Here is a 27,750-nt window from a genome sequence, read left to right as displayed (position 1 = left end):
TTTGTTATCCCAAAGAACTTCAAGTATAACAATGAAATACCACTTTATACCAAGTATAACACTAACATGGGACAATGAGCACAGAGTCCTAGAAGATTTTGGGTTGGAAGGCACCTTTAAGCACTATCTAGTCCAACCCCTGTGAGCAGGGACATCTTCATCCTGATCAGGTTCCTCAGAGCCCCATGTAAGATGGCCTTGAACACCTTCAAGGATGGACCAACAACAGCTTCTCTGGGAAAACCCTTCCAGCTTTTCATTCCCTTCATTATAAAAAAAATTCTCCCTTATGTCTAATCTAAATCTACCCTATTCTAGCTTAAAGCCAAACTGCAGTGATGCTTTCCCTAAGAAACAAGGAAACCCAGCATGGCTTTGCCTTTGTTCTCCTGTTGCAGAGGCTGGCAGGGGCAGTTGCCAAAGCAAAGTGCAGATAACCTTGGGTGCTGGCCTGGGGCTGAGTGCTGCCTCCTCAGGGCCCCGCTGCCGCCCTCGGGCAGCGCTCACAGCCCTGCAGGCAGAGCCCCTCAGCCGGGATTCAGTCGGGAACGCTGCTGCCTCCTGGGGCTACAGCAGAAGCCCTGGCTGGGGCTTCAGCACAGCTCTACAGCGCCAGCTCCTCAGCAGGGAGTGGCAGGAGAAGGAACTCTGGTGCCTTCATTACAAGGAGCTGAATTTTGTTTCTTCCAGGCTGCACCCCGGTTGAAAAGCATTCTTTTGGACTCCCCTTCCCTGGAGGCTGCTCTCCAGGAGAGAGTCTGAAGCCCCAGTGTACTTTGCAAGACAGAGTTTTCTACTCTAAAAGACTTTAGAGGTCAAGGGAGGAAGCTGATATTCTGTTACTGACTCAGTGAGGTCATGGGCAAGACACTTCATGCCTCTGTATTTTCCTTTGAGAAACAGAATTCAATCCCAAGCAAGCTTCCACTCAGATGCAAGCAGAACAGCTCCCCAGTCTGATTGCAACGCTGTGCAAAGGGCAAGCAAGTGGTCAAAAAGGACCACCACAAGCGTAGCCACCACTTACTTGCTTCAGCTGCATCCCCAGGCTCGACTGTCTCAGGAATAGGCTGCAAGGACGTTTTCCTTTGTCTCCTATTCTTCATCTCTCTCTTGAAAAGCTCTGCGTCCTTCTGCTCCAAGTTCTTTTGAGCCAACATACACAAAGCAGCACGGATCTGGGTGCAATGGAAATACATCATAGGCTGCAAGCAGAGACACACAAACCACACACAACATCTCATCAGGAGCACAGAGTCCACAGAGTGCCATAGGCTTCAATGCAGCTCCATCCACATTCCAATAGTTTCAGAGGAATGTCTCCTGTCCTCACCTTGGCCATTACACACAGTGAGGGGGAACACTTCAGTGCCACAACCTTCCACTGCTGCAACTGCAACCTATGTCAGGAAGCCCTGCTTGAAGCATCAAAGTCATAGGAGTGCTCCAAGACAGAGGAAGAGCTGCCATGGCCAGTGAGCAGGCAGTTCAGTTCCTACAGGCCATGGCAGGAGAATAAAAACCATGTGCAATACCCAGCAAGGAGGGCTAATGAGCTGTTGCTTAACACTCATGGCCAGGAATTGCAGCTGTTTCTCACTTCCTGGCTTCTGAAGGACTCAGTTCTGAAGGGCTCTGAAGGACTTGGTCTCTCAGACCAGGAGACCAAAAGGAGAATTCATGTGAAAACAAGTTGCAGAAACACTGATGATAATGAGCAGAAAACTTGAGAATGAGAGGGCTGTGAGATACAGCCACAAAGGTAACCAGGAAAAATCAACCTCTCCCATTTTCTTTTGCAGCCTTGCTTACACCCAACATTAGAATCTTTGCTTCTCTGCTTTCGAGGGTGCACTTTGCCCACGTGCACTGATGTGTAGCTTGCTCTGCCATTCAGAACTTCTCTAAAACAGCCTTTGCACATAAAGAATGCTTCTGGCATGACCTTAGCACCATCTCCAAACCAGGGACCTTGGCACCACTGGAAATAGCCAAGCAATGGTTCTGTAGCTGTCCAATATATTCCCAAGGGAATCCCCATCCCCCAAGAGTGGCAGATGATGATTTTCAGTGACATTTTGGGCCAAGCACTAAACAGCCACTGGAAAGGAAGTCTGCTCACCCCTGTCCTTATCCCTTACCTTTCCAAAGCCGTCCCTCAGCTCTCTGTCCCTCGTTAGACCAGGACTGGTGGGATGATCTGTCTCCTTGGCCTGGCTCAGTGGGCGGCCTGGGAATGGAAGCAAAGCTTTGTGTCAATCTCTGGCAGACTTCAAGCCCCCAAAAATGCAATGCTGGGCAACAGGCAAGACAGGTTCCAGAGTGCAGAGCTCTCAAGACACAGAGATTGTGACTGAGAGCAGCAAGGTACAATGCCTGGACCCTCTCCCAAGGGAAGGGCTACTGGCAGCAGACATGACATGGCTCTGTTGGCCAGCAGACTGAAACCTGCTGCATGATGAAGGCCTCAGCCCCTGCAGGCTGGAGAGCCTCTGTGTCTGACAGAGAAGGGCAGAGACAGAGATTGCTCTTGACAGAGATTCTTTTCTGCCATTTTTCACGCTGATTTTAGTAAACATCATCTTTCCGGTTCCTGAAAGAAGCCCCAGGTTCTAATACCTGGATGCATTTAGATCAACATTGTCTTCTTTTTGTTGGAATATTTTAGAAGACATTCAAAGAAAATCTGAGCATTGCAGGAGTGTTACCCAAATGTGAACTGTGTTCTTGACACTAGATATTTCATTTTCCCCAAGGATTTTCATTCTAAACTGTATGAGCTTGGGCCACTTTTGGGCCAGCCTGACTAAAGGCTGATTTTCTGTCACAGACATCTTTTATGAAAAAGCCTTTCCTTAGGATTTTTCCTCCTGAGAAGCTGAGAGGCCTCAGGAACAAAATGTAAACAATGGTTATCTGCTGCTGTGGAATGCAACAGGTGGATCTGTGATTGGCCCATGTTGGTTGTTTCTAATTAATGGCCAATCACAGTCAGGTGGCTCGGACACAGAGGAAATCCTTCTGAGGAAATCCTTTCTTCTATTCTTTTAGTATAGTTTTTCTTCTATTCTTTTAGTAAAGTTTTAATGTCATATATATCATAAAATAATAAATCAAGCCTTCTGAACAATGGAGTCAAATCCTCATCTCTTCCCTCAACCTGAGACCCCTGTGAACACCATCATAATTTTCTAGTTGCAATTCTATACAACAGCTTCACAGAGGATAAATTAGGGGCAACGCAGTAGAAAAAAAGCAATGTCTTAAATCAGGACTTTTTGCCCCTGCAGAATGGTCAGCATAATAAAAAAAAGGAGACTTAACTAGTGGCTCTTTCAAAGGAGGGCCTTGGAAGGTAAAAGCATTTGGGATATTGGCAGGGAAACTACAGATCCCAAGGTAACCTCCTTGGGACCACTGCTGTCAGTCAGGCCAGCAAAATGGACACACAAAATATAACAGAGGTGACGACGCAATCTAAAGCATCTGAAGCTCCGTATTTCATGGGACACATTTCCTGCAAACTTCTAAACAGCTGCACAGGGAAACATGCTCCTGCTGGCAGACACTTGAGGCAGGCCAGGGCAAAACCCTGAGCCACCTGCCCAGAGCTAGCACAGGCACAGCCTGGCCTCTGGGCTGCCCTGGGACAGCAGGGAGCCCAGAGCCCTGTGCTCTCCAGGAATGGCTCAGCTGCACCTGCACCCTCCTGCTCCTCTGCCTGCCCCACAGCTCAGCAGCCCTGCAGCTCCAGGGGCACTGGCAGCAGCACAGCTCCTTGCAGGGGCACATGCGGGGCACAGCTGTTCCCTGGCAATGTGCACAGCCTCTCTGTGCTGCCACAGGACCCTTCCTGCTGCCAGCAAGCAGCCCAGCTCCCCCCTCCCCTCTGTCCTTGTCCTCCCTGGCAGTGCCTCTGGGGCCTGCGCTGCTCCGCGGCCTCTGCCGGGGCTCCTGGGCCCAGGCCCCTGAGCCGCCCGGGAGCCCCAACCTCCATTCCCAAGGCTGGGCTGCGGCACAGGAGGCTCCAAGCCCAACAGGTCAGCCAGTTCCCTTGGGAACAGAGCCATCCCAGCTCCTGTCTTGCACCAAGAGCTCTTTCCCTTCTTCCTCTGGGTGTTTGCTGTAGGCTCAGAAGAAGCTGACATTCAGGTACAGGAAAAGAAGTGAGTTAATTGAACTCATGCCTTTACAATCAACCCATCTAATGGGTGAGGAATTCAAAGCATATTTTGGTTACTGAAAAGATTGCTTGTTTTTTTTATTTTTCGTGAAATGAGCATTAGTTTAATTTCTCTGAACAATATGGAGTTGGCAAGCCAAGAGAGAAGGGCTCTACTAGTTCATGTGGTGCCCCTTGCCTCCCCACTACTACAGGATCCCTTTCCTTCCAAACAGTTGGAAATTCACAGTGTTCTCTAGAGTCTGACACTGGCAAGGAAGTAATTGTTTTCAAAAGGTCCCACTCAATTCCAGGTTGGGTTTTGCATTTTTGGGATTTTATATTACTCTTTACAACAAAAGAAGTGCTGGGACACACACAATGGCACCACGTTTTAAATGCAAAAGAAGCTTTGCTTTCTCCATTAGATGTGCCCAGTATTCTGTGAGCCTGGCTTTGTAGGGAACAAAGTGTTCATCCCAAAGTTCCATTTTTGCTCTACTTACTTGTTCCAGGCATTTATTATCCCCTGCTGTCTTTTCAGCAGAGACACCCAAACACAACATAAACATGACCTGCCTCAAAACATTTCTGATCTTGGCTAATACTTTCAATTCAAAATATTCCTAATGGAAATAGCAGAGGGTAGGTCATTTTGAAATACTCTCCAACAGAGCAGTTAGAATTAAGAGAACTAGTTCTTTACATGGCTGCAGAGAGAATAAAATCATATGGCAGCCAAGGAGGATGAGTGTCTTAAACCAGGACTCTTTCAACCTGTAGAATGCTGTGGTCAGTAATAAAAGTGAGACAGGTAAGGTTTAATGAGAGGTCATTTCTAGTTCAAAATTGATCCAGCAAAAATGTCACCTTACTTACTGAGCATTAAGCATTCCAGCTGCATATGAGTGAGTAAAGAGTCATTCCAAAGGGGCCACAGCCAGGATTTGGCAGAATTAACCCTGATCCCCAAAGGGACCAGGGGATCTCATCCCTTTTTCTGCATCAGCAGAATTATTTCTCCAAGTCTCATCTCTCCTATCATTACACACCCAGAGATGACACAGGAACAATAACAGTGTCATTGGGGCTTTCAACTTGAAAGCATTGCCTGACCCAGATGCACCAGGGACTGAATTTTGTCTGGCACAATTCCACTTGTCAGGGATCAGGCAAGGCAGGGACAAGGACAAGGCAGAAGGCATCTCCTGCCCCAGCCTCAGCCTGCAACACTGACACAGGCAGAGAGAGCTGGGCAAGAGATTTGTCACTGTGAACCTGCCATGGGTGGCTGAGGGCTTGTGCTGTCACAGCATGACAAACTCACACCCTGCATAGGCTGCATCCATTTGGAAGCCACCTTCTCCTTCATTGGAAAATTCAACAGGACTTTCTATCATAGGAAATTTCCAGATTTCTGCCAGTGCAAAACCAGACAATGTCCATGAATCCTCTTCAGATCTCAAAGGGTTCGGCTCAGAAACTGCCCCAAGGAAAGGTTTTCTTCTTCAAAAGCAGGAGGAAGGAGTGGGAACATCTCTCCTTTCATGATAAATGCCTTCTTTACCCTAATTGTGACACTAGAAAGGCTGCAGGAGATAAAAGGCATGTGCAGGATGGAAAGGAATGTTTCCTTGCCCTGCACTGCATCTCCAGGGCCCCAAGGCACCACTCCAGCTCCTGCCACTCAACACTTCAAACTGGAGGAATTTTCACTGCACCACTGGAGCACAGTCCCAGGGACTGGGTTCTGGGAGAGTCCAGTGAGCCCATCAAGGAATTGAAATGAATTTAAAGAAAATTTTAAAACAATGGGTTTTAACCAGGCTTTCCAAATGTCACCTCTGAGTCAAGACTACAATGGTCATTTTAGGACAGACATGCCCTGTACCCACCTGCATGTTCAAAGTTCTCTTTGTTTATGCTGCTGGGTCTTGGCCTGGAGAAAATGGAGGAAAAAAGAACATGTGAGGAGTTAGAAAGAGAAGGGAGGGAATGTGGGTACCATGAAAGGAGGCAAACCTTCTTAGCATGGTCACTCTGATGAAGGAGGAAATGCAACCCATAAACCAACAGGATGCAAAGCTGATTCATTGTCCTTAAGCTTTCAGATGCTGGAGTCACACAGAGCTGACCACGTTCTGTGTGAAACAATAGCCAAGTCCAGCAGAGGACCCATCAGGAGGTGCTTTGAAGCCCTGCCTCCTCTTCCCCACCACCACCGCTGCTCTTGGGACATTGCTGTTGCCTTTGACATTGTGCTGGATCATCATAGATGGGCATAAGGGTGAATACACAGAGGCTTGCCTAAATACATGGGATACCTGACTGGGCAAAATAACCACACGAGATGGGAAGAGAGAGCTGAACAGCACACTGCAGCAGCAGACACCTTGGCTCACCTCATCTCCTGGGACTCCTGGAATTCCAGCTGGGGAGAGCTTGGCAGAGACCCTGCAGTGCTGCCCACAGGGGGACTCACTGCCTTGCCTATGGGGGGGATCAAAGGTGGTGCCAGTGACCCCTTCTTCATATCCCCACCAATGGAATACAGCAAGGAAGCCTGGAAAGAGTAGAATACATTGCTCAGATCAAGCATCCAGACTTGCCCCCATTCATGCTTCAAGACATTTAGCCATGCATTTAACTGGGACCTGGCAGGAAAAGCCAAACTGATGAAGCAGCTTGGACCAGGATGAGGAAGGGTGACCTAGGAAAGGAAGGTGGTGAGGGTCAGCCCATGTCACACATTTGCCACCTCTCCCCTTCTGCTCAGGTTTCTCCAAGTGTGGCTGCATTCCCAGCTGGCATTCACATGTTTGACATCAAGATGCTCTGAGGTGCCCCTGCCTCCACTGGCCTTTTGGATGGCATGGCAGTGGCTTTAGATCACTGTTCTCTCCCTGCCCCTGAGGTGTCTCACAGACAGTGCTCATCTCCAGCCAAGTCCCCACAAAGCCATTCTGCAGGATGCCAAAACCTGCTTTTCTCAAGCCCCTCATTTCTCCTGCTGCTGCCCTTCCCTCCTGCACTTCCCCAGCAGCCTTGGAGCCCAGATGCTGCTGAGCTCTCGGGATGCTGGCTGCTCTCCAGCTCCCACACATCCATCATCTCAGGCTCCCTGGCACTGAGGAAGTTCAGCAGAGCTCCCTGCCCTGCTGCTCTCTGCAAGCTCTCTGCCTGCCCACATTGCTCCAGGGCCCCCATGCCATGGCCAGGAATGGGGCTGGGGGCAGCAGGGGCAGGTGCACACCCTTCCTTCATATCCCATCATTTCTGGCCCAGCTAAAGAGCCAAACCAGGACCTGTTCAAACTTCAGTGAGGGGGTCAGTTCCTGTCAGGGATACACTGGGCCCTTTCTCTGCAAGGCTGAAATCAACTACCAGAGTCCTTGATTGCACATTCTGTCTACCAAAGCTGTTGTTCATCTGCCTCCTGCTGCACCCCATGGCAAACCCAAACCAACTGCAGGTCCTGGCCCTGCTGCAAAGGCAATTGTGGGGCTGGGCTGTGGGCTGCTCTCCCCATGGCCACCTCCCATCCCTTCCCTCTGCACAAAGCCATGCCAGAGCACACAGCTGCCCAGAAGCTGATGAAGTCCTGAAATAGCAGCAGGGACAACTGTGCAGAGGGCATGGCTGTACAAGTCAAAAGCTGAGACAACCTGGAACTGCCTTTGCAGGACTGCCTGTTCCAGCAAACACCTTTTTCCATCCTAAACAGACACAGCTGACAGAAACCACCACCAAGACACAGAGACGGTTCAAAGAAACCCATTGTTTACTAAATCTAGGAGAACAGCCTGTCCAGAGTGGACAACTTTAGCTGCTCTGACTGCTTGTTGGTGTTTTCTCAGCCATAAGACAGAGGAAGAACCACGGCAGAGCCCAGAAACCATTCTAAGACCTCTCCTGTTATTGATCCACACTGAGGACATGAAGGCTGCACTACACACCCATTGCAGAGACAGCCTGAAGCACAGTGTCCAGCTGAGCTCTTCTTTGGCTCAGCTGCTTCCCTGGGCTCACAGCATAGGAAAAGCTCTCCAAGCTCTGCCTCCAGCACATAAACTGAAAATCTACCACACAGGACTTAGTTTGGTCTCCTTACCTTAGAACTTTTTCCTTCTGAACTCTGCTCCTGGTATTCTCTACTGTCATTATCATAGCCAGTGCCAGCTTCCTTGTTCTCTCCTTCCACGCTGTCCATTTTATTATTGTTAGAAGAAGGAGAGCTGATCCGGATGGGGGGCAATGGCTTTGAGGGAAGGAGCCAAGGCCGGAAAGACTTGGAGAAAATGAACCTAGTCACACCTGCAAAGTGGAGGAATTCTCACTGCACCACCAGAGAACACTCCCAGGGACTGGGCTCTGGAAGAGCCCACTGAGCTCTGGGAGAGCCCACTGAGCCCATCAAAGAATTGAAATGAATTTAAAGAATTTTTTAAAAGAATAGGATTTATCCAAGCTTTCCAAATGTCACCTCTGAGTCAAGACTACAATGCTCATTTTAGGACAGACATGCCCTGTACCTACCTGCAAGTTCAGAGTTCTTCTCTTTGTTTATGCTGCTGGGTCTTGGCCTGGAGAAAATGGAGGACAAAAGAACATGTGAGGAGGTAGAAAGAGAAGGGAGGGAATGGGTGTACCATGAAAGGAGGCAAACCTTCTTAGCATGGTCACTCTGATGAAGGAGGAAATGCAACCCATAAACCAACAGGATGCAAAGCTAATTCACTGTCCTTAAGCTTTCAGTTGCTAGAGTCACAGAGAGCTGACCAAGCTCTGGATGAAATAATGGCCAAGTCCAGCAGAGGACCCATCTGGAGGTGCTTTGAAGCCCTGCTTCCTCTTCCCCACCACCAGCAGTCATTCTTCAACCTGCATCAGAACTCCCCAGTTCTGCTGCCTCTCCTTTTGGAGCCAAGTGGCTCCTACAGCCTCTCTGAAGCAGCAAGAGCTGCTGAGCTGAGACACGAGTCCGTATGGAGGGCAGCTACTTTTGTACAGCTGCCAAAGCTTGACTTGGCCTGCTCGTGCCTTACCCTGGTGACAGCCTCGTGCTACATGGGATCAGAGCACTGCTGTCTCCTGAGAATGATATTACACCTGCTGGCTCTTTCAAGAACAAAGAGGCTGTTTCTGACTCAGCTGCTAGGGGAGGATATTCAGATTGCACTTTAAAAGCCCCACCGAAGATTTTCAATTGGAATGATACTTCTGTATCTCCTTCCTTATTGTTATCACTCAGATTAGCCTGACAGCTACTTTTTCTCTTGCATATCCAAGCCAATATCTTTCCATCAGGTACAGTCCTAGAACTCTTCTCTACCACCTTGCCCTCTTTGATCTTAAACCCAGATCAAAAAAATAAACATCGATTGGATTATACATTTATACCCCAAAACATATCCGGAATCTCATTTCACAGCGGAGGCCCAGGCACAGTGAAGTTACACCTGATGTTTACAGAAGCAGCACCTGAATTTGCAGACACCTCTCCACTAGCCAATATTTGCCCACAGATAATCTCATGGGTGCAGAAGTTGACAGTCAAGGATCACAGTGTTCAAAGATCTGCAGGATCCAGACCCATGCAATTCAGTTCCCAAATGACACCACAAACATTGCAGAGGGAATCAATAGCCAAGCCAGGCAGAGGACCCATCAGGAGGTGCTTTGAAGCCCTGCCTCCTCTTCCCCACCACCACCTCTGCTCTTGGGGCATTGCTGTTGCCTTTGACATTGTGCTGGATCATCATGGATAGGCATAATGGTGAATACACAGAGGCTTGCCTAAATACATGGGACACCTGACTGGGCAAAATAACCCACACAAGATGGGAAGAGAGAGCTGAACAGCACACTGCAGCAGCAGACACCTTGGCTCACCTCATCTCCTGGGACTCCTGGAATTCCAGCTGGGGAGAGCTTGGCAGAGACCCTGCAGTGCTGCCCACAGGGGGACTCACTGCCCTGCGTATGGGGGGGATCAAAGGTGGTGCCAGTGACCCCTTCTTCATATCCCCACCACTGGAATACAGCAAGGAAGCCTGGAAAGAGTAGAATACATTGCTCAGATCAAGCATCCAGCCTTGCTCCCATTTATGCCTCAAGACATTTAGATGGGACCTGGCAGGAAAAGTCAAACTTGTGAAGCAGTTTGGCCCAGGATGGGGAAAGGTGACCTAGGAAAGGAAGGTGGTGAGGGTCAGCCCATGTCACACATTTGCCACCTCTCCCCTTCTGCTCAGGTTTCTCCAAGTGTGGCTGCATTCCCAGCTGGCATTCACATGTTTGACATCAAGATGCTCTGAGGTGCCCCTGCCTCCACTGGCCTTTTGGATGGCATGGCAGTGGCTTTAGATCACTGTTCTCTCCCTGCCCCTGAGGTGTCTCACAGACAGTGCTCATCTCCAGCCAAGTCCCCACAAAGCCATTCTGCAGGATGCCAAAACCTGCTTTTCTCAAGCCCCTCATTTCTCCTGCTGCTGCCCTTCCCTCCTACACTTCCCCAGCAGCCTTTGAGCCCAGATGCTGCTGAGCTCTCGGGATGCTGGCTGCTCTCCAGCTCCCACACATCCATCATCTCAGGCTCCCTGGCACTGAGGAAGTTCAGCAGAGCTCCCTGCCCTGCTGCTCTCTGCAAGCTCTCTGCCTGCCCACATTGCTCCAGGGCCCCCATGCCATGGCCAGGAATGGGCTGGGGGCAGCAGGGGTAGGTGCACACCCTTCCTTCATATCCCATCATTTCTGGCCAGCTAAAGAGCCAAAGCAGGACCTGTTCAAACTTCAGTGAGGGGGTCAGTTCCTGTCAGGGAAAAAGTCTCAGAGCTCTGCTGACAGCACATCAACTGAACATTTACCACACTGCACATAGCTTGGTCTCCTTACCTTACATCCTTTTCCCTCTGAAATCAGCTCCTGTTTTTTTACCCTGGACTCATCCCAGCCGGTGCCATTTTTCCCATTCTCCTGCTCTCTGCTGCATGTTGGGCCTGGCTTGGTAGAAGGAGAGCTCTTCTGGATGGGAGGCAACAGCTTGGAGGGAAGGAGCATGGAGGGACTTGCCAGGGAAAACCTCTTGGCAAGAGGGTAACCAGTCAGGCCTGCAAAGTGGAGACACAAAATAGAACAGAGGCCACCATGCAAACCTAAAGCATCTGAAGCTCCATATTTCATGGGACACATTTCCTGCAAACTTCTAAACAGCTGCACAGGGAAACATGCTCCTGCTGGCAGACACTTGAGGCAGGCCAGGGCAAAACCCTGAGCCACTTGCCCAGAGCTAGCACAGGCACAGCCTGGCCTCTGGGCTGCCCTGGGACAGCAGGGAGCCCAGAGCCCTGTGCTCTCCAGGAATGGCTCAGCTGCACCTGCACCCTCCTGCTCCTCTGCCTGCCCCACAGCTCAGCAGCCCTGCAGCTCCAGGGGCACTGGCAGCAGCACAGCTCCTTGCAGGGGCACATGCAGGGCACAGCTGTTCCCTGGCAATGTGCACAGCCTCTCTGGGCTGCCACAAGACCCTTCCTCCCAACAGAGAGTGGCCCAGCTCCCCCCTCACCTCTGTGTGAGGCTGAGCCATGCTCACAAGGGAAGAAGTGAGTTAGGTGAACTCCCACCTTTATCATCAAGAAATCTAATGGGTGTGACACTCAAGGGGAATAATTTCTAATTATTGAGAAAATTTATTTGGTTTTATTTCTCATGGAACTGGCCTGCATTTAATTTTTCTGAAGTGTATTGAGTTAGCAAGTCTGAAGGTAATGGTGGAAGGCTCCAATGATAAGAGGGGAAAAAAGATTCTTTCTTAAGGCTGGCCTGTGAATCCACTGGAAAAACCCACACTAGCTTTGACTGCTAGTTCTGCAAACCACAAAAACCTTCCCACAACAGGCAGGCATTATTGGTGTTTCTAGTGCACCGTAATACCATCCTGAGGGTTGGACCCAACCAGCAAGCAGAGGAAGAACAGGAAATTTATCTGTAGTGAGACCTAATGTTGATGGCAAAGAAAGCAACAGGACTTGCATCTCATGACCATGTCCAATCTGTGGTCAGCTGTGGCCACAGTCCCTGTCCTGGCTGACAGTATGAGTGATTTGGCCACTGTCAAAAAGGAGAAAGCAGAGTAAACTAATGACAGAATGTTGTGATGCCTCAGGGCATCCTTGCAGGATCATCTGTAGCTGTCAGCCACCTACTCTGACACAGAGCCAGCACTGACCACCACAGACCAGTTTTCTCTGAAATCTGGTGGGATTTGTTTTCCATTTGGCTTCAGCCTTTCAGCTCCTTTCTATCCTCACCTTTTCCTTCAGGGGTCTTTCCTTTTCCAGTGAAATCCATGTTTGAACCTGTGCTTCTGCCTGGCAGAAGTGCCTGGGTTGGAATTTGGGAATGCTCTCAGAGCAGTCAGCGCCGGGAGCTTGGGCCCAGCCTTTGAACAAGGCCGGGTGACTCCAATCGCCAGCGCTCGGCACAGAGAGGCAGAGCCGGACGCGTCTGCTGCCACTGGGGCTGTGTCAACACAACCTGCACCAGCCCAGCCTGGGGCTGCCCCTTTGTGACACGCTCACCATGGTTCTCTCGTTTCCATGGCTGCAAAACCCCAGCCCGACTCCATCCCCTTCCATTCCCTTGCCAAGGGCAGCCAGCCCTAAGCCCAGCCTGGCCAGGCCTGAGGCTTTCACACTGTCTAGGATATAGACCCTTTCCAAAGCTACTTTTCAAGGCCTTTATTTCTGTAATTCCCACTCAGTTCTGGGTTGCAGCTTGTTGGTGTGGGATTTTGTTTATTTGTCTTCACATCAAACCAAGTGCTGGGACACAAACAATGGCACCAGGAGGTGGAAGTTAAAGAAGCTTTGCACTTCCCAGTAGATGACCCCGTAATTCAGCTGGCCAATAGCTGTAGGGAACAAATTGACCATCCAAACGTTCCACTTTTGCTCTGCTTCATTGTTCCATGGCTTTATTCCCTGCTTTCTTTATTGCAGAGACACCCAAGCCCAACATAGACATGATCTGCTTCAAAATATTTCTGATCTTGGCGGTTCCTGACAATTCCAAATTTCTTAGCAGTAATATCACAATAGGCAGGTCATTCTGAAATACACTCCAACAGAAAAGATAAAACTAATCATGCTTGATTTGGCAGAACTAAGCCTGAGCCATGGGACCCGTGGGTCTGATCCCCTTTTCTGCATCTGCAAAATCATTTCTTCAAGTCTTATCTCTCCTATCTATTCAAAGAAGCTTTGCTCTCTGCATTAGATGCCCCCAGTATTCAGTGGGCTGATATGATCAGTGTATCTGTAGGGTGTAAATTTGCCATGCAGAGTTCTCCTTTGTTGCTCAAGGGGTTTCTTCCTGCTTTCTTTCCTGCAGACAGACCCAAAACCAACATTACAACACCTGCCTCAAAGCAATTCTCATTTGGACTGTCCCTGAAAATTCAAACCTATGCTCAGAGCGTTTCCCTGTCCCCAGGGACAGGCTCCAAGGCTGGGCTCTCACCTGCACGGAATGAAGAAGAGCTGCTGCCCTTGCCAGCGGCTCCGGGGTCTCGCCATCAGTGCTTTGAATGCAGCTTTTGTACACACTCTGCCTCTCTGAGCCCAGCAGCATTCCCGGGCATCAGCAGAGCTGCTGCAGGCCAACATCCTCCAGGCACAGCTGCAGCAAGGAGATTGCAACAAGGCCTGGCTGCAGGAGTCTCCAGCCTGCAGCAGCCCTTCCCCTGTGGGGAATCATCTTGTGCTGCCATGGGGGAGCAAAGGGGGTGAGGGGCTCTTTGCAGATGAGGGTCTCCTCCATGTGCTGCTGCTCGCTGGGCTGATACAGCTGCTGCTGCCCTCCCTCACAGCTGTACCAGGAGCCTGCCTGGGAAAAATAACACTGCCAGTGCCAGTGCCAGTGCCAGCCACCCATCCCTGCCATGGCCCTGCCCTCAGGGCGTCCTGCCCACCAAACTGCTCCAGTCAGGTGATGTCAGACACCATCAAAACACATTCAAACAACGCATTTTCCACACTCTGGCAAAATCATGGCCATACAGGCCACATGCTGGAGGCAGACTCCTGTTGGCAGAATGGGGGAAGCCCCAGCAGCTGCTCTCCCCAGGCTGGATGGCCATGGCAGCAGAGGCAAGTCTCTCACTGTGCCCACTGCTGTGGGACCCAGTGCTTTGGACATGTTCCCACTGAACTCAGGCTGCTGCTACAGCAGCACCATGCCTTCACACAATTGATAACAAAGAGTTGGAATGGCACACAGGATTCCCCATGAGCTACAAAAAAAAAAAAAAAAAAAAAAAAGAGGAGCACATGGAGGAGACCCTCATCTGCAAAGAGCCCCTCACCCCCTTTGCTCCCCCATGGCAGCGCAAGTGAGGAGGCAAGTGAGTTAGAATAGTTTGCTCCTTTTTAATACAAGCATACCTGGATTTAGGCAGGGACACTGGGCTAATCATACTGGGGCCTGGTTTGTAAGCTTTGTTGTTGCAGTGTGATGCCATTTCCTGTTTCAGCTCCCAGGTGTGGCAATACCTTCTCCCTTCCCCTCCCCCTTGCCTCCTTGCTAAGTGCTGTCAGTCAATCTTAACATTCCAGCAAGGCCGTCGTCTGGTTGGTGCAGTTCAAAAGATGCCCCTCAGCCCTGGGTCATTGGCTTGTGCAAGTGTCATTGTCCCATGAGCCTTCCCCCCCTCCCGCCTGGTTGGTGGCTCACCTACCCCTTCCCCTCCCCCTTTCCCTGGGCTTAAAAAGAGACGGGACCATGCGGTCGGGATTCTGTGGAGCTGTTACCAAGATTCAGACATCTGTGACCCTGGAATAAAACTCTGGATTAAAACCTCTGCAGAATCCATCTCCTTTTCCTCTTCACCTAGCCTGGAGCCTTTCCATCAGAGGTAAACTGAGTTTTACCATGCCTGGACTTGTTCCGAGTGCCTGACTGCAACTTGCAGCCAGCCAAAGGCGTCTCTGAGGTGAAACACCACAGCTGCCGCCTTTGGCCCAGCAGCCAGGGTCAGAGGAGCCCAGGCACATTCCACCTGGTAATATTGGGATAATATTCCAATACTTTGTCTCTAGCAATTCCACCAGTCTGCAAGCATGTTTCAGCAGAAAGGGGTAGATAAGACTTTACAGCACACGCATGAGCAAGTCTGAGCAGGAACTCAAAGTACAAGACAAATACTCCCAAATCGGCCACCCATGGGGAAAGGAAGAAGAAAAGCAGATGAAACAAGTGCCATTGTGGCTGAATTGCCTGCATTTATCCCATGGTCTGACCTTTCTGTACAAAAGCACCTCAATTCAAACACACAGCTTAAGATCAAGGAATTCAAGTGTTTCGAGAGCATTTAAAGTCTGATTCCTATTACTTTCAAGGAAAGGTAGATGCTAAATTCCTTAAAAACACAAATGTGGGTCTATTTGGGAGTGCATCCTTCAAAAGCAGGAATGGAAGTTTAGAATTGCAGAACTGTTTCCACTGGAAAAGACCTTCAAGATCATAGAGTCCTCCCAATAACCTGAGACCACTAACACTGCCAAGGTCACCACCAAAGCATATCCCAGGAAATGTCGTGGGATGGGACATCCTTCTTGTCTCCTTTGTCTCCCCAGGAGCCCCTAGGAAAGAGAAATGCCCACACAGGCTTTATCTGATTCCTTCCCAGCCAGCCCTTCCCTCACTCCTGAGTCTCATTTGCTCCACAGGCTTCACCAGCTCGCTCAGCTCAGAGGAGCTGTCAGAGGAGAAAACGCTGCCTGGTGTGGGGCTGTCTGATCCCTGTCTCATCTTGATTCCATCTGCCCCGCTCCCACCCCCATCAAAGAGACCGAAGGATCCCCCCAACCCCACGGTGCTGCACCAGATCCCGGGCACGTTCCCTCCTGCGCTCCTTGGTGGCCCCGGGGAGGCTCCAGAGCCCTCTCTGTGTGCGGTATGGAATATTAATCCCAATATTTCCGGGTGGGTCGTGCCTGGCCTCGTCTGACCCTTGCTGCTGGACCAAAGGCAGCAGCTGTGGTGTTTCACCTCAGAGATACCTTTGGCCGGCTGGATGCTGCAGCTGGGCACTTGGAACAAATCCAGGCATAGTAGGAACTCAGTTTACCTCTGGTGGAAAAGGTTCAGGTGTTGGTGAAGAGAAAGGAGAGGATTGTATCATAGAGTTTTAATCCAGAGTTTTATTCCAGGATGGTAGACCTCTGAATCTTGTAACAGCTCCCAATAGAATCCCGACTGCATGGTCTTGTGTCCTTTTAAGCCCCGGGGACAGGGGGAGGGGAAGGGACAGGTGAGGGCCAACCAGGTGGGAGGAGGGGAAGGCTCAAGGGATAAAGACACTTGGACAGGCCAATGAGCCCAGACCTGAGGGACATCTTTTGAACTTCTGCCAACCACACGACGCCCTTGCTGGAATGTTAAGATTGATGGACAGCTCTTAGCAGGAGGGCAAAGGGGAAAGGAAAGGTTGGCACACCTGGGGGGTTGGGATAGGTGAAACAGGAAATGGCATCACCCTGCAACAGTGCGGGACAGCTGCTGCAGCACTGCCGCGCCTGTGTGCAAGCAGCGCCCAAGGAGCAGCTGCGCCAGTTCAGAGTCTGAAACGGAATCCTCAGGGCACACAAATGACAACTGGCATTTCAGGGCTGGCAGGAGAAGCTAAATCCATCTGCTCGCTGCCCTTTCTAGCCATGGCCACGCTGATGCAATTGGAAGAATTGCCCCTGCCCAGGAAGATCTCAGGTGCAAGAAAGGAGCAAAACCAGGTGTTTCTGAGGTGCTAGCTTCCATTGCCGCAGGTTTTCCTTCCAAGTTCTAAGGGATTTGGACTATTTTTACCATTTCATATTTTCTGTGAGTCCCTGTGAGCGAGTAAGCACCACAAACCCTCTCCCTCAAAGCCTTGAGGTACTGCCAAAGCAGAGCTTGTTCATGCTCTTTTCTCCTGGTGATTTTATAATCCCGTGCAGACCCTGATATCAAAGCCGTGCTGTAGAGAAAAGATTGACCTTGGCATCCTGGGGCACTTTCTGGGTGGGTGTTTGAATCTGCTTTTCCAGGCCTCGGGCTGAGCAGGGTGAGGCCGAGGCCTGGGCCCCTCCAGCCGGCGCCGGGAGCTCCTGGGGCAGCGGCGAAGGGCGGCCCTGAGGGGCGGCACAGGGGGCATTTCCCCCGAGCGGGCGGGCGGGCGGGCGGCGGGGAAAGGCGCCCTGGGCACAAGGGCAGGCACAAGGGCCCCGGCTCTCTGCAGTGCGGGCGGCCCAGCGCCAATCGCTGCTCCCGGAGCCGCTGCCAGGGCCGGGTCTCCTCCCCGCCGCTGACCCTGCACCTGCAGCGCTGCCTCCGGCTCTGCCGGGCTCCCCGGCATGGACGGCAAGGACGTGGACACGCTGCAGCAGGGGCCCAGCAGAGACACCCAGATGGTGCCAGGGCTGCAGCTCCTCTCCTGCAAGGAAAGGCTGACACAGCTCGGCTTCTTCAGCCTGGGAAAGAGATTTAGACTTGATCGAGCTGTGGCCTTCCAGTACCTGAGGGCAACCCACAAGAAAGTTGGACAGGGACTTAGTATGAGGGCAGGCAAAGACAGGACAAGGGAGAATGGACTCAAATGGAGAGAGTCGGTTTAGGTAAGGGATTCCAAAAAAATACTCTCCTGGAACAGGTTGCTCAGAGATGGTGTGCGTGTCCCATCCCTGACAGTGTTCAAGGCCAGGCTGCATGGAGCTCTAGAGAAGTCGGTCTAGTGCAAGGGGTCCCCAGCCCACAGCAGGGGGGTTGCAGCCATGGGATTTTTCAGATCGCTTCCAAGCCAAACCATGCCACAACTCCATGATTCTGGGATTCTTCCCCTCCTCATCCTCGGGCAGAAAAAGAAACTTGGCCCCAAGTTCCACACTGCAGACCATGTCTTTTGGCAGCCTGCAACTGTGTCAACAGAGGATGAAAAGAGATGACGTTACTGACACAATTTCCCTTTTCTACTTGAAAATTAAATGCTCTGCTCCTGTCTACTCTGGCAAAATTGTCAGAAGAGGAAATTCTTCCCCATGAAATGCTTCGTCTCACACAAAGAAGAAAGAAGCCACAAGCCAACACTCTTCTTTACTGCTACATTGTTTTATTTGGTTACTTCTCTAATAGGAATTACTTTGGGGTGTGATTTGTTTGTTTCTCTCTCTCCTTCCTTGGGGCGCGTGGCGGCTCCTCTGTTGGATTTGTGGGGGCAACGGAGGAACGGCCACAAGCTCCGGAGGCTCTGCAGCAGCAGCAGCAGCATTAGCAGCGCTTCTCTCGATTGATTTTCCGCTCGACTTTTCACTCGCTCCTCAGCCCCTTCTCCCTCTCACACTCACTCTACTCCCATCCCGTGCCATCCCATCCCATCCCATGCCGTCCGTGTTCCGCCTCTCCCAGCCCGGATGATGCCGCGTCCCGCAAGGCCGCCCCGTGCCCGCCCCTGCCCAGCCCGCTGTTGTTCCGCCTCAGCCGCGGTCTCTCCATCCTGGCTGTGGCGCTGCTGGAAGAGCCGCTCGCTCTGGTGCTGGCGGAGCAGCACGGTTTTTTGGCTGCACCTGGTGAGGGCCCTGGCCCCCAACGAAGCCCCTGCCGTGGCTCTGCCCACAGCCGCTCCACTGCCGCCCGGCTCCCGCCCCATGGCCAACAGCGTGGCCGGCAGCTTCCCTGCTCCGAGCTCCGCCGTTCGCCAGCTCGGCCGCCGGCCCTGAGCCGCCGTAGCCCGGGGCGGCTCGGCAAGCAGCAGCGCGCCGGGCGGGCGGGTGCCTGGGGCAGAAGAGCGGGAGCACAGTGCCACCCGCACAGGCGGAGAGGCCTCCCCTAGAGCAGCTCTACCGGGAGAGCCTGCTGCTGGGCAGCGGCGGCTGTGGCAGCGTTTACTCCGGAACCCAGCTCGCCGATGGCGCCCCGGTAAGAGACGGGGCCAGGTCAGAGGGTGGCGGCCAGCAAGCGAGTGTCCCAGGAGTGCATCTCGGAGTGGGCATGGCTGGTGAGTGAGCGGGGCCATCGGGCAGAGCCAGCGGGGCGTGCCAGGCGGGGCTGAGGCAAGGCCCGGCAGGGCGGCAGCTGGAACGCTGTGAGGGGAGCGAGCATGGAGTGAGCGGGGGCCGCGCAGCGCCCCGGGCCAGGCCATGGCAAGCTGCGGTGGGGCCGGGCAGGGGCTGCCCTAGGCATGGTGCAGCATCGGCCCCACTGGTGGTATTGCGGTCCCCCCGCAGCGCAAGGGCGCCTTTGTGCCCCTGGAGCTGGCGCTGCTGTGGATGGTGTCACGGCCTGGCTTCCGCAGCGTCATGCAGCTCCTGGACTCGTTCGAGGTGCCCGAGGGCTTTGTGCTGGTCATGCAGCATCTGCAGCGCTGTCAGGACCTCTGGTACTTCCTGCACGAGTGGTGGTTCCTGACGGAGCCCGTGGCACGGGGGCTGTTCCGCCAGGTGCTGGAGGCCATGCGGCACTGCAGCAGCCGTGGTGTCCTGCACCACCACATCAAGGCCGAGAACGTCCTCATCAACCTGGCCATGGGCAAGGCGAAGCTCATCGACTTCGAGTGTGGCACGATCCTCCAGGACACATTCTACACCCGGATGTCAGGTGAGCCCGAAGCTGGCACCCAGACAGGCAGCAGAGGTTCCCCTTTTGGCTGGCAGAGGGGCAAGAGGGAGGGAAGGAAGGAGGGGGAATCCTTCTTCAGCCAGCTGCAGCCAAGTTGCTTTTTGGCAGGGCAGGGGCTGGCTCTTGTGGAACGGGAGCTGGCTGGGAGGGAGGGAGCAGCATGGGCCTGATGAGCTGCACCCGTGTCCCATAGGAACGCCGGAGTACAGCCCAGCAGAGTGGATCCTCTTTGGCTGCTACCATTGTGAGATGCAAAGCTGTGTTTCGTGTCAGGTACAAACAGGCGACGTGTGTATTTGTGAATGCAAAATGCGTGGACCCCAACAATGGGAGAGCTGTGAATTCTAATAATAACTGAGGAAAATAAAGCATGGAAAAAGGCCTTTGAACCTATCTTTTGTTTGCAATTAACCCTGGTTGATTTAGGAGCATTGGAATTAAGGTGTTAAGGATGTTGCTTTTTGCTTGCATTTAATCCATAAAAAAGCTCTGCAATAATAACCTTTTGAAGTATAATTTTAGAATATTACTTGTATCCTTGAAACTATAGCTTTGGAATATATATATAGGAAATATGCTTATCTCACACCTTATTGAAGCAGAGAAAAACAGTTTGAGAAAGGAAGATGACCATCACCTCAAGGATTTATGGTTTCGACCAAAGGGAAGCTGGACATCACTGTTGTTAGATTTATAGTCTCTGCAATTAAAAGGTGGACCCACATCTGGGGAGCTGGACTCCACCAGATGGAATTCGTCTTTCTTCTTTTGGAAACTGGACCGCCACCATCTGGGGATACTCCTTTGAAAATACATCCTGAGAAATTCAAATCACAATAGTGTATAGAACTGTGATGTAATAATTTGGAATAAAAATTGCTGATGAGTAAGAAAACTGGAAATAGAAACTGCTGAAAAAGCTGACGAGTGTAATGAGTTAATGTCTTAGTTTGTTCATCAAGTGTCTAAAAAGACTCTAAGAGGGGGAAAAGCCAGTAATAGAAAAAAACACAAGGATAGACGTAACCAGCTAATATGTTGCAAGATGAATATAATGGGCTAATATATTGCAAAATAACTGTCATAAGGCTTAAACCACAAACTGTCAGAAGCTAATATATTGAAAGGCTAACTAAGCAAATGTGTAACTATATGTAGCTATGTGCCTATATATGGTAAAGGCTATTGTAAGACCTCGAGGAAGAGGACCGGAGCCTTCGTCCAGACGACCACCAGAAGGCAGAATAAGACCCCCTAGCAACTCTCGGGGCAGACGCAGAGAATGCCAGAAGGACACCCAACAACAACAGATAAAAAGGAGGACTGAACTGCCGAGTGGCGTGGGCCGATGGTGGAGCGGTGACTCCCGGGTGGGTGCAAGCCTTTTGTTGGCTGCACCCAGTGCTGTAATTTGCCTATTATCACTTGCTCTATCAATTAATAAATTACATTTTATTTGGACTCACTTGTTGGTGGTTGGTTCCTCACCGCAACTTGTAACAATGAGTACCCCTATAAATACCTGTAACCCTCAATTATCGGTGTGCAGTTGGAGGGAAAACTTCCCCCATGGTAGCCAGCACTGTATTGCTCATACTTTACCATATTAAATAATAAATTGATTGCTGTTTGAATATTGGCCTAGTCAAGCTTCTTATTCATAACAAAACTTTGTTCCTTTAGCCTGGCTGCAGAGACCCCCAGGGCCTTTTCTGCACCCAGTCCCAGCCCCCAGTGCTTGCTGAAGGCGCTCCCTGCAAATGTCCTGGAGCTGCCAGGGCCCTGTCCTTGCTGTCACCTGCTGGGGCTGGCCATGGACAGAGCTCCTGGACTTGCATTTCCAGCTGCTGGGCAGCCAAAGCTGAGGGATCTGCAGCTGCCTGCAATAGGAGCCTCTCTCCAGGGGAAATCTCCCCTCCTGTGCCAGCCCATGGCAATGCTGAATATTCCTCCATTTTTTAGATCTTTTTAAATATTTACCTCAAATAGAAGAAGAAAGGCTCCAGAATAGACACCAAATGTTTAAAAAAGGAATTATTCTCTTTTTCTTTGTTTCTCCAGTCTCCTTACTTTCTCTCTACTATTCTTCATTTTCCTAGGAATTTCTCAGCACCCTCTGTCTCCTTTTTCTATCCAACACGCCTTTAAACTTTAAACAGCAGCATTTGAAGTTTCCTGTCCTGGTGTAACATGTGTTTTGTGTTTGGGTATCCCAGGACATGCACTCTTGAAGATTCCAGATTACTTTGTGCTGTTCCTGCTGTCTCCTGGAATGATTTCACCCCAGCCATAGCTGGAACAGTTCATGTAAAAATATTTATTATCCATTTACCACTGTCCCTCTTCTCTTGACACGATTCTTTCTTCATCCTTATGGATGGAGAAAATGTGCTCTCTCCAAGGGATAGGGGGGAATAAAAACTGCTCTGGAACTCCAGCCAGAATGTGCCTATGAGGAGGAAAAAATGCCTTCAATATGTTTTTTATCTGTCCAATCTTAGCCAGGCCTGGTGTCTTCTCCCAACCAGTCATTTCAATCCATGAAGACATAAGAGAGGAATATTGACCTCATTTTCTCTACTGTTGAATATGGTGATATTTTTATTTAGCCTTACAAGATAAAAATTAATTAAATTCTTCCTGTGGAGAAGGCACAGGAGAAGACTGGGATTCATCTGCATAATTTGGGGTGTCTGTAATTTATTCATCTTGATTTAATTATCATCAATTAAAGACAATCTAATCAACAAACTGAATAGAGTTTAGAGTGTGAATCACCTAACAAAGTGCACGTCTGGTTTCGGGTGAAATAAATCACAGAATGGGTTGGGTTGGAGAAACCCTTCAAGATCATCCAGTTCTCTACAGCCTGAGTGTGATCCAGCTGCCTTGGCACTGAATTTATTGAAACTTTAGTCAACCAGTCTGTGCATTTACATATTGCTGGTCAACAGGACAGGGAGCCAAGAGGAGCCCCATTCCCTCCTACAGCCCATTGGACACTTTGGGACACCTAAAATAGCTCCAGGAACCAAAGACCAGGCCAACGAGGTGACTCCACACATCACTTCTGCAGCCGGGGCGGAGGGACCTGGGAGATCACCCAAATCATGGAATTGAAGAATTGCAAAGGTTGGAAAAGGGCTCCAAGTTCATCCAGTCCAACTGTCAACACCATTAAATCCTGTCCTCATCCACACCCCCTCTGAACACTTCCAGGGATGGTGACTCCACCACTACTCTGGGAAGCCTGTTCCAATGCCTGATAATGTAAATTAAAATTCCCAGATTTTAGTGCTCAGAATAATTTTCCCAAGGTTAATTCTGATACCTAAAGATACTGAAATCACATCATCCAGCACTGGGGGTCACGAGCTGTTCACTGTGCCCTGGGATACTTGATGGGGCTCTGGAAAGAGAGGAAAACAGCTGGAAAAGGAATTGTCCAGCCCTTGGTCACTCATTACAGTAATGGCTTGAGGAAGACCTTAAAAAGGAGAAAATGAGGCTCAGGGGAGACCTTATTGCTCTCTACAGCCACTGAAAGGAGGTGAGTGAGGTCAGGGTTGGTTTCTTCTCCCAGGAAAGAAAAGCACATGGAGAAAGGGCCTCAAGCTGTGACACAGCAGGTCCAGGTTGGATCTTATGAAAAATTTCTTCACTGAAAGCATGGTTAGGCATTGGAATGGACTGCCCAGGGAAATGGTGGAGATATCATCCCTCAAGTGCTCAAAAATGAGTAGGCATTGCACTTGGGTTGGTGGATGTGGTGGGATTCATTCAAAAATTGGACCCAATGATCTTGAAGGTCTTTTCCAACCTGAAGGGTTCCATGAAAGCAGAACTGCTGCAAAGCCTCCAGCTCCCTGGCAGGCTGTGCCTCTGTGTGTGGCTGTCTGGGCTGCGAGCACGAGGCGTTGGGTGTCTGTTTATTTGTATTATTTATTAAGCAAATTATTTCTGTGCCCAGCATCTGGAAACACGCCATAAATAAAACACAGCAGAGTCTTAAATTTTGCTGCTATTCACAGGCAAATGTCCCTCAGCCCTCCTTGCAATGCCACAATAAACCTCTGTAAATAACATGCCCAGCTTGCTGTCAGTGCCAAAAGACATTGCAGAGCAAATCCAGCCTCCTGCCATCTTCTGGAGGAGAATTGGCAGGAGTCACGGACACCAAAAATGCAGTTGTGCACCTCCAGGAGAAACTGCCTAATGAGGAGAGTGGAGCACAGGAAGAGCAGATCCTCTTACATTTGGGGATTGCCACATGACCTCTAAAGACAATTCTATCTCCAGCTGTCGTCCAAATGGCTTTGAACAAAGCTCCAAGAGGGAATATTTTAGGTAGGGGCGTTTCCCTAAGGAACTAAAATCTGTCATGACACGCAGCACAAAATATAAATCCACACACACTGGATCAGACTGCATTCCAGGTTCAGCCTAAAGTCCAGACTCTTCCACTCTGCACCAGCATTGAATATGTTCTTATGGAGAGACGGCTCTGATTGAATTAAGGTGCCAAGGAGATCATCTACCAAAGTCAAACCCAGGGATTTTATTTAACAATAAATGTTAGGTAGAGAAATTGAAGCAGATTGGAAACAGGAGAGTGAGAAGGAAAGAGAGGGAAAAGTGAGGGTGGGGTGGATTGGGGAAGAGATCAAACAGTGGACAGTACAAGACTCTTGTCTCCAGCAGTGTCTCATCAGTCCCTCCTCGCCCTGTGCTTCTCTGCACTGGGGTCCTGGTGGTTCTTGTGGAGGTGAGGACCCCAGGCCATCCATCCAGGGTTTACACCTTTCTCCACTCTATTTTAAGGGCATCCAGGGAGGCACTTTCCTAGTTGCCCTGTGAAAGGAGAATGGGTTTGCCTTCATTTACCTGCAATGCTGAGGCCCAAGGAGCATTTCTCAGCTCCCAAACCCCCCTCCCTGGGGGCAGGGTGGGGATGCACCCCCACACTGCAGCCCAGGCCTAAAGTCAGCTTCTGTGGAGTGCATGAGGCAGCGCTGTGACCCTTCCTCAGCCGGCTCTGCCTGACCAGGCTGCCGTGCTGTTGGCTTGGGGCTGAGGGGCTGGGGCCGGCAGCAGGACCTACCTTTGGCAAGTGTTTGCCTTGGTCACCACCCACCCATCCATGGCTGTGTGCCCGGGGTTGGTCTGTCCCTGCTGCCGGCGGCTCTGGGACCGGCCGCTGCCCCCGGGAGCTGGGCGTGCTCAGGGGAGCCGGCGTCTCTGGGCATCGTCCTGGTGCGGGCCCCGGGCTCACTGCTCTGGCTGCCCCCTGAGGCAGCTGAAGGAGAAAAGGCGGCGCAGAGCCCGCCGGGCCGTCCTGGCCATGGAGCGCCGTGGCCGCGGGGCCGGGGGCTGCGGGGCGGCTGCGCTGCCAGCGGGGCGGGCAGGAACGCTGCGTGCCAGGGGCTGGGCAGGCTCCGGGCAAGCTCCTGCCGGCGGCTCCTGCCCGCAGGGCTTTGCCTGGGCAGGGGCGGCCTGGGCACGGCCAGCCTCCATGCCTGCTTCTTCTGCCTCCTCCGCAGGGTCAGCAGGCAGGGCACAACCCACAGACACATTCGGGTCTTTGAGCAAAGCCCTGCGGAGAGGCTCGCCGTGCCCCTGGTCGCTGAGGTCACTGTCTGGAGATGTAGGCACTGGCTCTAACTCTCGGTCTCGCGGTGGGAGTGACAACGGGCTCTCTACCTCTCTGGCCCTCTGTCTTGCCACTTCTTGCTCCCTCTTCTCCAGGAGCTCTTTCAGCAGAGTTTCCAGGCACGGTGAGTCCTCAGAGTCAGAGCCCAAGTCTGCAAACAGCTCAGGAGACACAGGCTCTGAGCAGTTTTGTGTCTCTGCTGTGACATCTCTGGTCACACAGCAAGAGCTGAGTGGCACCAAGGAGTCTGCAGCTGGTTCCAAGGTGGCACCTGATGGATCCCTGAGGCTGTAGCTGGATGTCATGGGGCTTTCTTCATTGCTCATGGAGGAGGAGATGTCTCCAAAGAGCTCTGCATGCATTTTCTCTTCCTCCAGCTTCTCCAGCTCCTCTCTCTTTTTGCTCCTAAGTTGTAGCAAATCCTCAGGCCCCATGCACAGCTGCTTGCGAAGTGCAGCATGCTTGGCTGGCTGACGAGTTGCCCTGTGCTCACAGGAGCCTCCAGAGAAAAGAGAAGCTGAGAAGCCTGAGCTTTCCTCAGGCACTGATGTGAGGAGGAGCTTGCTGTGGCCCCCGTCCCAGGGATCTCCAGCCAGGGCAGAAGCTTCTGCCTCTACCTCATTCTCCTTCAAGAACAGGGCCAGCCACAAACTCTGCAGGTCGCTGTCCCACTGTCCTGCCGCCTGTGCTTCTGGGAGCTCTTCCTCCTCTCGCTTTTCCTCCAGCCCCTTCACAGGAGTGTCCCAGGGCTGTGAGTTTCCAGAGACAGAGCTCTGCTCTGCCAACTGGGCAGAGGAAGGGAGCTCAGAGCACTTTGCTGCCTCTTCTGTGGAGCCTTTGGTTGAGCTGGAAGCACTGGGCAGCTCCTGGGGCTCTGCATCCACCTCTTGGTGGGTGCTTGACTGTTTGTGACTGCAGGTGGACACAATGGACCTGTCTTCTGACAGGTGTGGGCTGAGGCCTCCAAAAAGGTCTTTGTAGATGTGGCCACCATGCCCTTCCTGCACCTCAATGCCCTCCTCTTTCCCAGAGCGCCCCAGGTGCTTCCAGGCCGGCCGGGCCCCAGTGCGGAGCGGCGCGCCACGTGCAGGTGTCACGGGGGGCAGGCGGTGGCCCTGCCTTGCCCCTGACCCCTGCCAGAGCCCTTCCGTTCTGCTCCCCAGGGAAGGCGTTCCCTGGGCTCTGCCTGCAGCCAGAGTGCCCCATGGAGAAGGTGGCACACGCTCTGGCTGGGCCCGGGCCATGGGGCCCACAGCACGGGCTGTGCCTCTGGGAGAGGATGAGGCTGCTGCTGCAGGTGCTGCTGGCAGAGGGGGCAGCTTGGCACTGCCAGTGGACACGCTGGACATTTGACCACTGAGCTGGCCTGGAGGTGCCAGTGTCACCTTAGGGCCATGGAGAGGTGGCAAGTCCAACACGGACAATCTCTGTGGCCCTGTGACACGGCTGTGGGGCACTGAGCGCCTGTCCTCTTGGCTGCCCCTGCGTGTGCAGGACCAGGTGGGGCTCCGTGACCGGATGGGTTTGGGGAACAGAGTGGGCCTGTCCCCAGGGATGGGCGTGATGGTCGTCCAGGTGACCTGAGGTGCCGCCTGTGGCTGCCTGTGGGTCACCTGTGGGAAGCAGGAGGAGGCACAGGATGGAGCTGGCTGTGTGGGCATGGTGTGCCCTCATCAAGCCCAGGCCTGGCCCCAAGGCAGGTGCTGGCCACAGCGGCCAGGCCAGGCTGGGTTCCCAGCTGGGCTTGCTGCCTCTGGGCATTGCTGTGCCTGGGCCATCCCAGCGCTGTCCCCTCCGCAGAGCATGGCCTGGTGCCAGGCCTGGCTGTCTCTGTCCCAGGGCTTCCCCCAGGTCCCACTGCAGACTCTCCCTCCATCCCTGTCCCTCACCTGTCGCCGCCGGTGCAGCAGTGGCTGCCCCTCACGGGGCTGGCCGTGGGCATTCACCTCCTCCTTCTTCCACATTGTGGTGAACACTGGCCACAACCGCCCAGGGGAGCTGCTGCCTCGAGAGAAGCTGCTGCCTCCTCAGAGAGCTGCTCTCCTGGGAGTGGCCGCTGCAGGGATTGGCAGCCCCAAGGCCCATGACATGCACCCGGGTCACAATGGCCTCTGGGCCCGATGTCACCGCAGGTCACAAAGGCCTGGTGGGCATGGCCACCCTTTCTCCCAGAGGCCTGGCGGTTTCCATGCTGATGCCCCTGGGCACAAAGGCCTTTTTAATGCCTTTGCCCCTCAACTTTGCCTGCTCTTGTTCCTCTCTCAATGTTCTGCAGCTCTCTCTTGTTCCACCT

At 52.0% G+C, this 27,750-nt stretch overlaps 1 protein-coding gene across 1 annotated transcript in view; it reads right to left on the bottom strand.

The window, feature by feature from the left end:
• Positions 1 to 17,552, bottom strand: part of LOC139604021 (TOG array regulator of axonemal microtubules protein 2-like) — a 33,123-nt gene extending 15,571 nt beyond the window's left edge. Inside the window, exons 1-3 of the mRNA XM_071455011.1 lie at positions 17,507 to 17,552; positions 2,142 to 2,230; positions 1,028 to 1,205 (exon numbers count right to left, since the gene is read on the bottom strand). Of these exons, the coding sequence (XP_071311112.1) occupies positions 1,028 to 1,205; positions 2,142 to 2,230; positions 17,507 to 17,552 (313 nt within the window). The remainder of the gene's footprint in view (positions 1 to 1,027; positions 1,206 to 2,141; positions 2,231 to 17,506) is intronic.
• Positions 17,553 to 27,750: the final 10,198 nt, after the last annotated feature.

This window comes from Agelaius tricolor, unplaced genomic scaffold (assembly GCF_023055355.1).
Source record: "Agelaius tricolor isolate 1412-34295 unplaced genomic scaffold, bAgeTri1.0.p SCAF_43, whole genome shotgun sequence".
Lineage (NCBI taxonomy): Eukaryota > Metazoa > Chordata > Aves > Passeriformes > Icteridae > Agelaius > Agelaius tricolor.
Note: the sequence above shows the minus strand (reverse complement) of the source record. Positions and strands in the feature narration are given on the sequence as shown.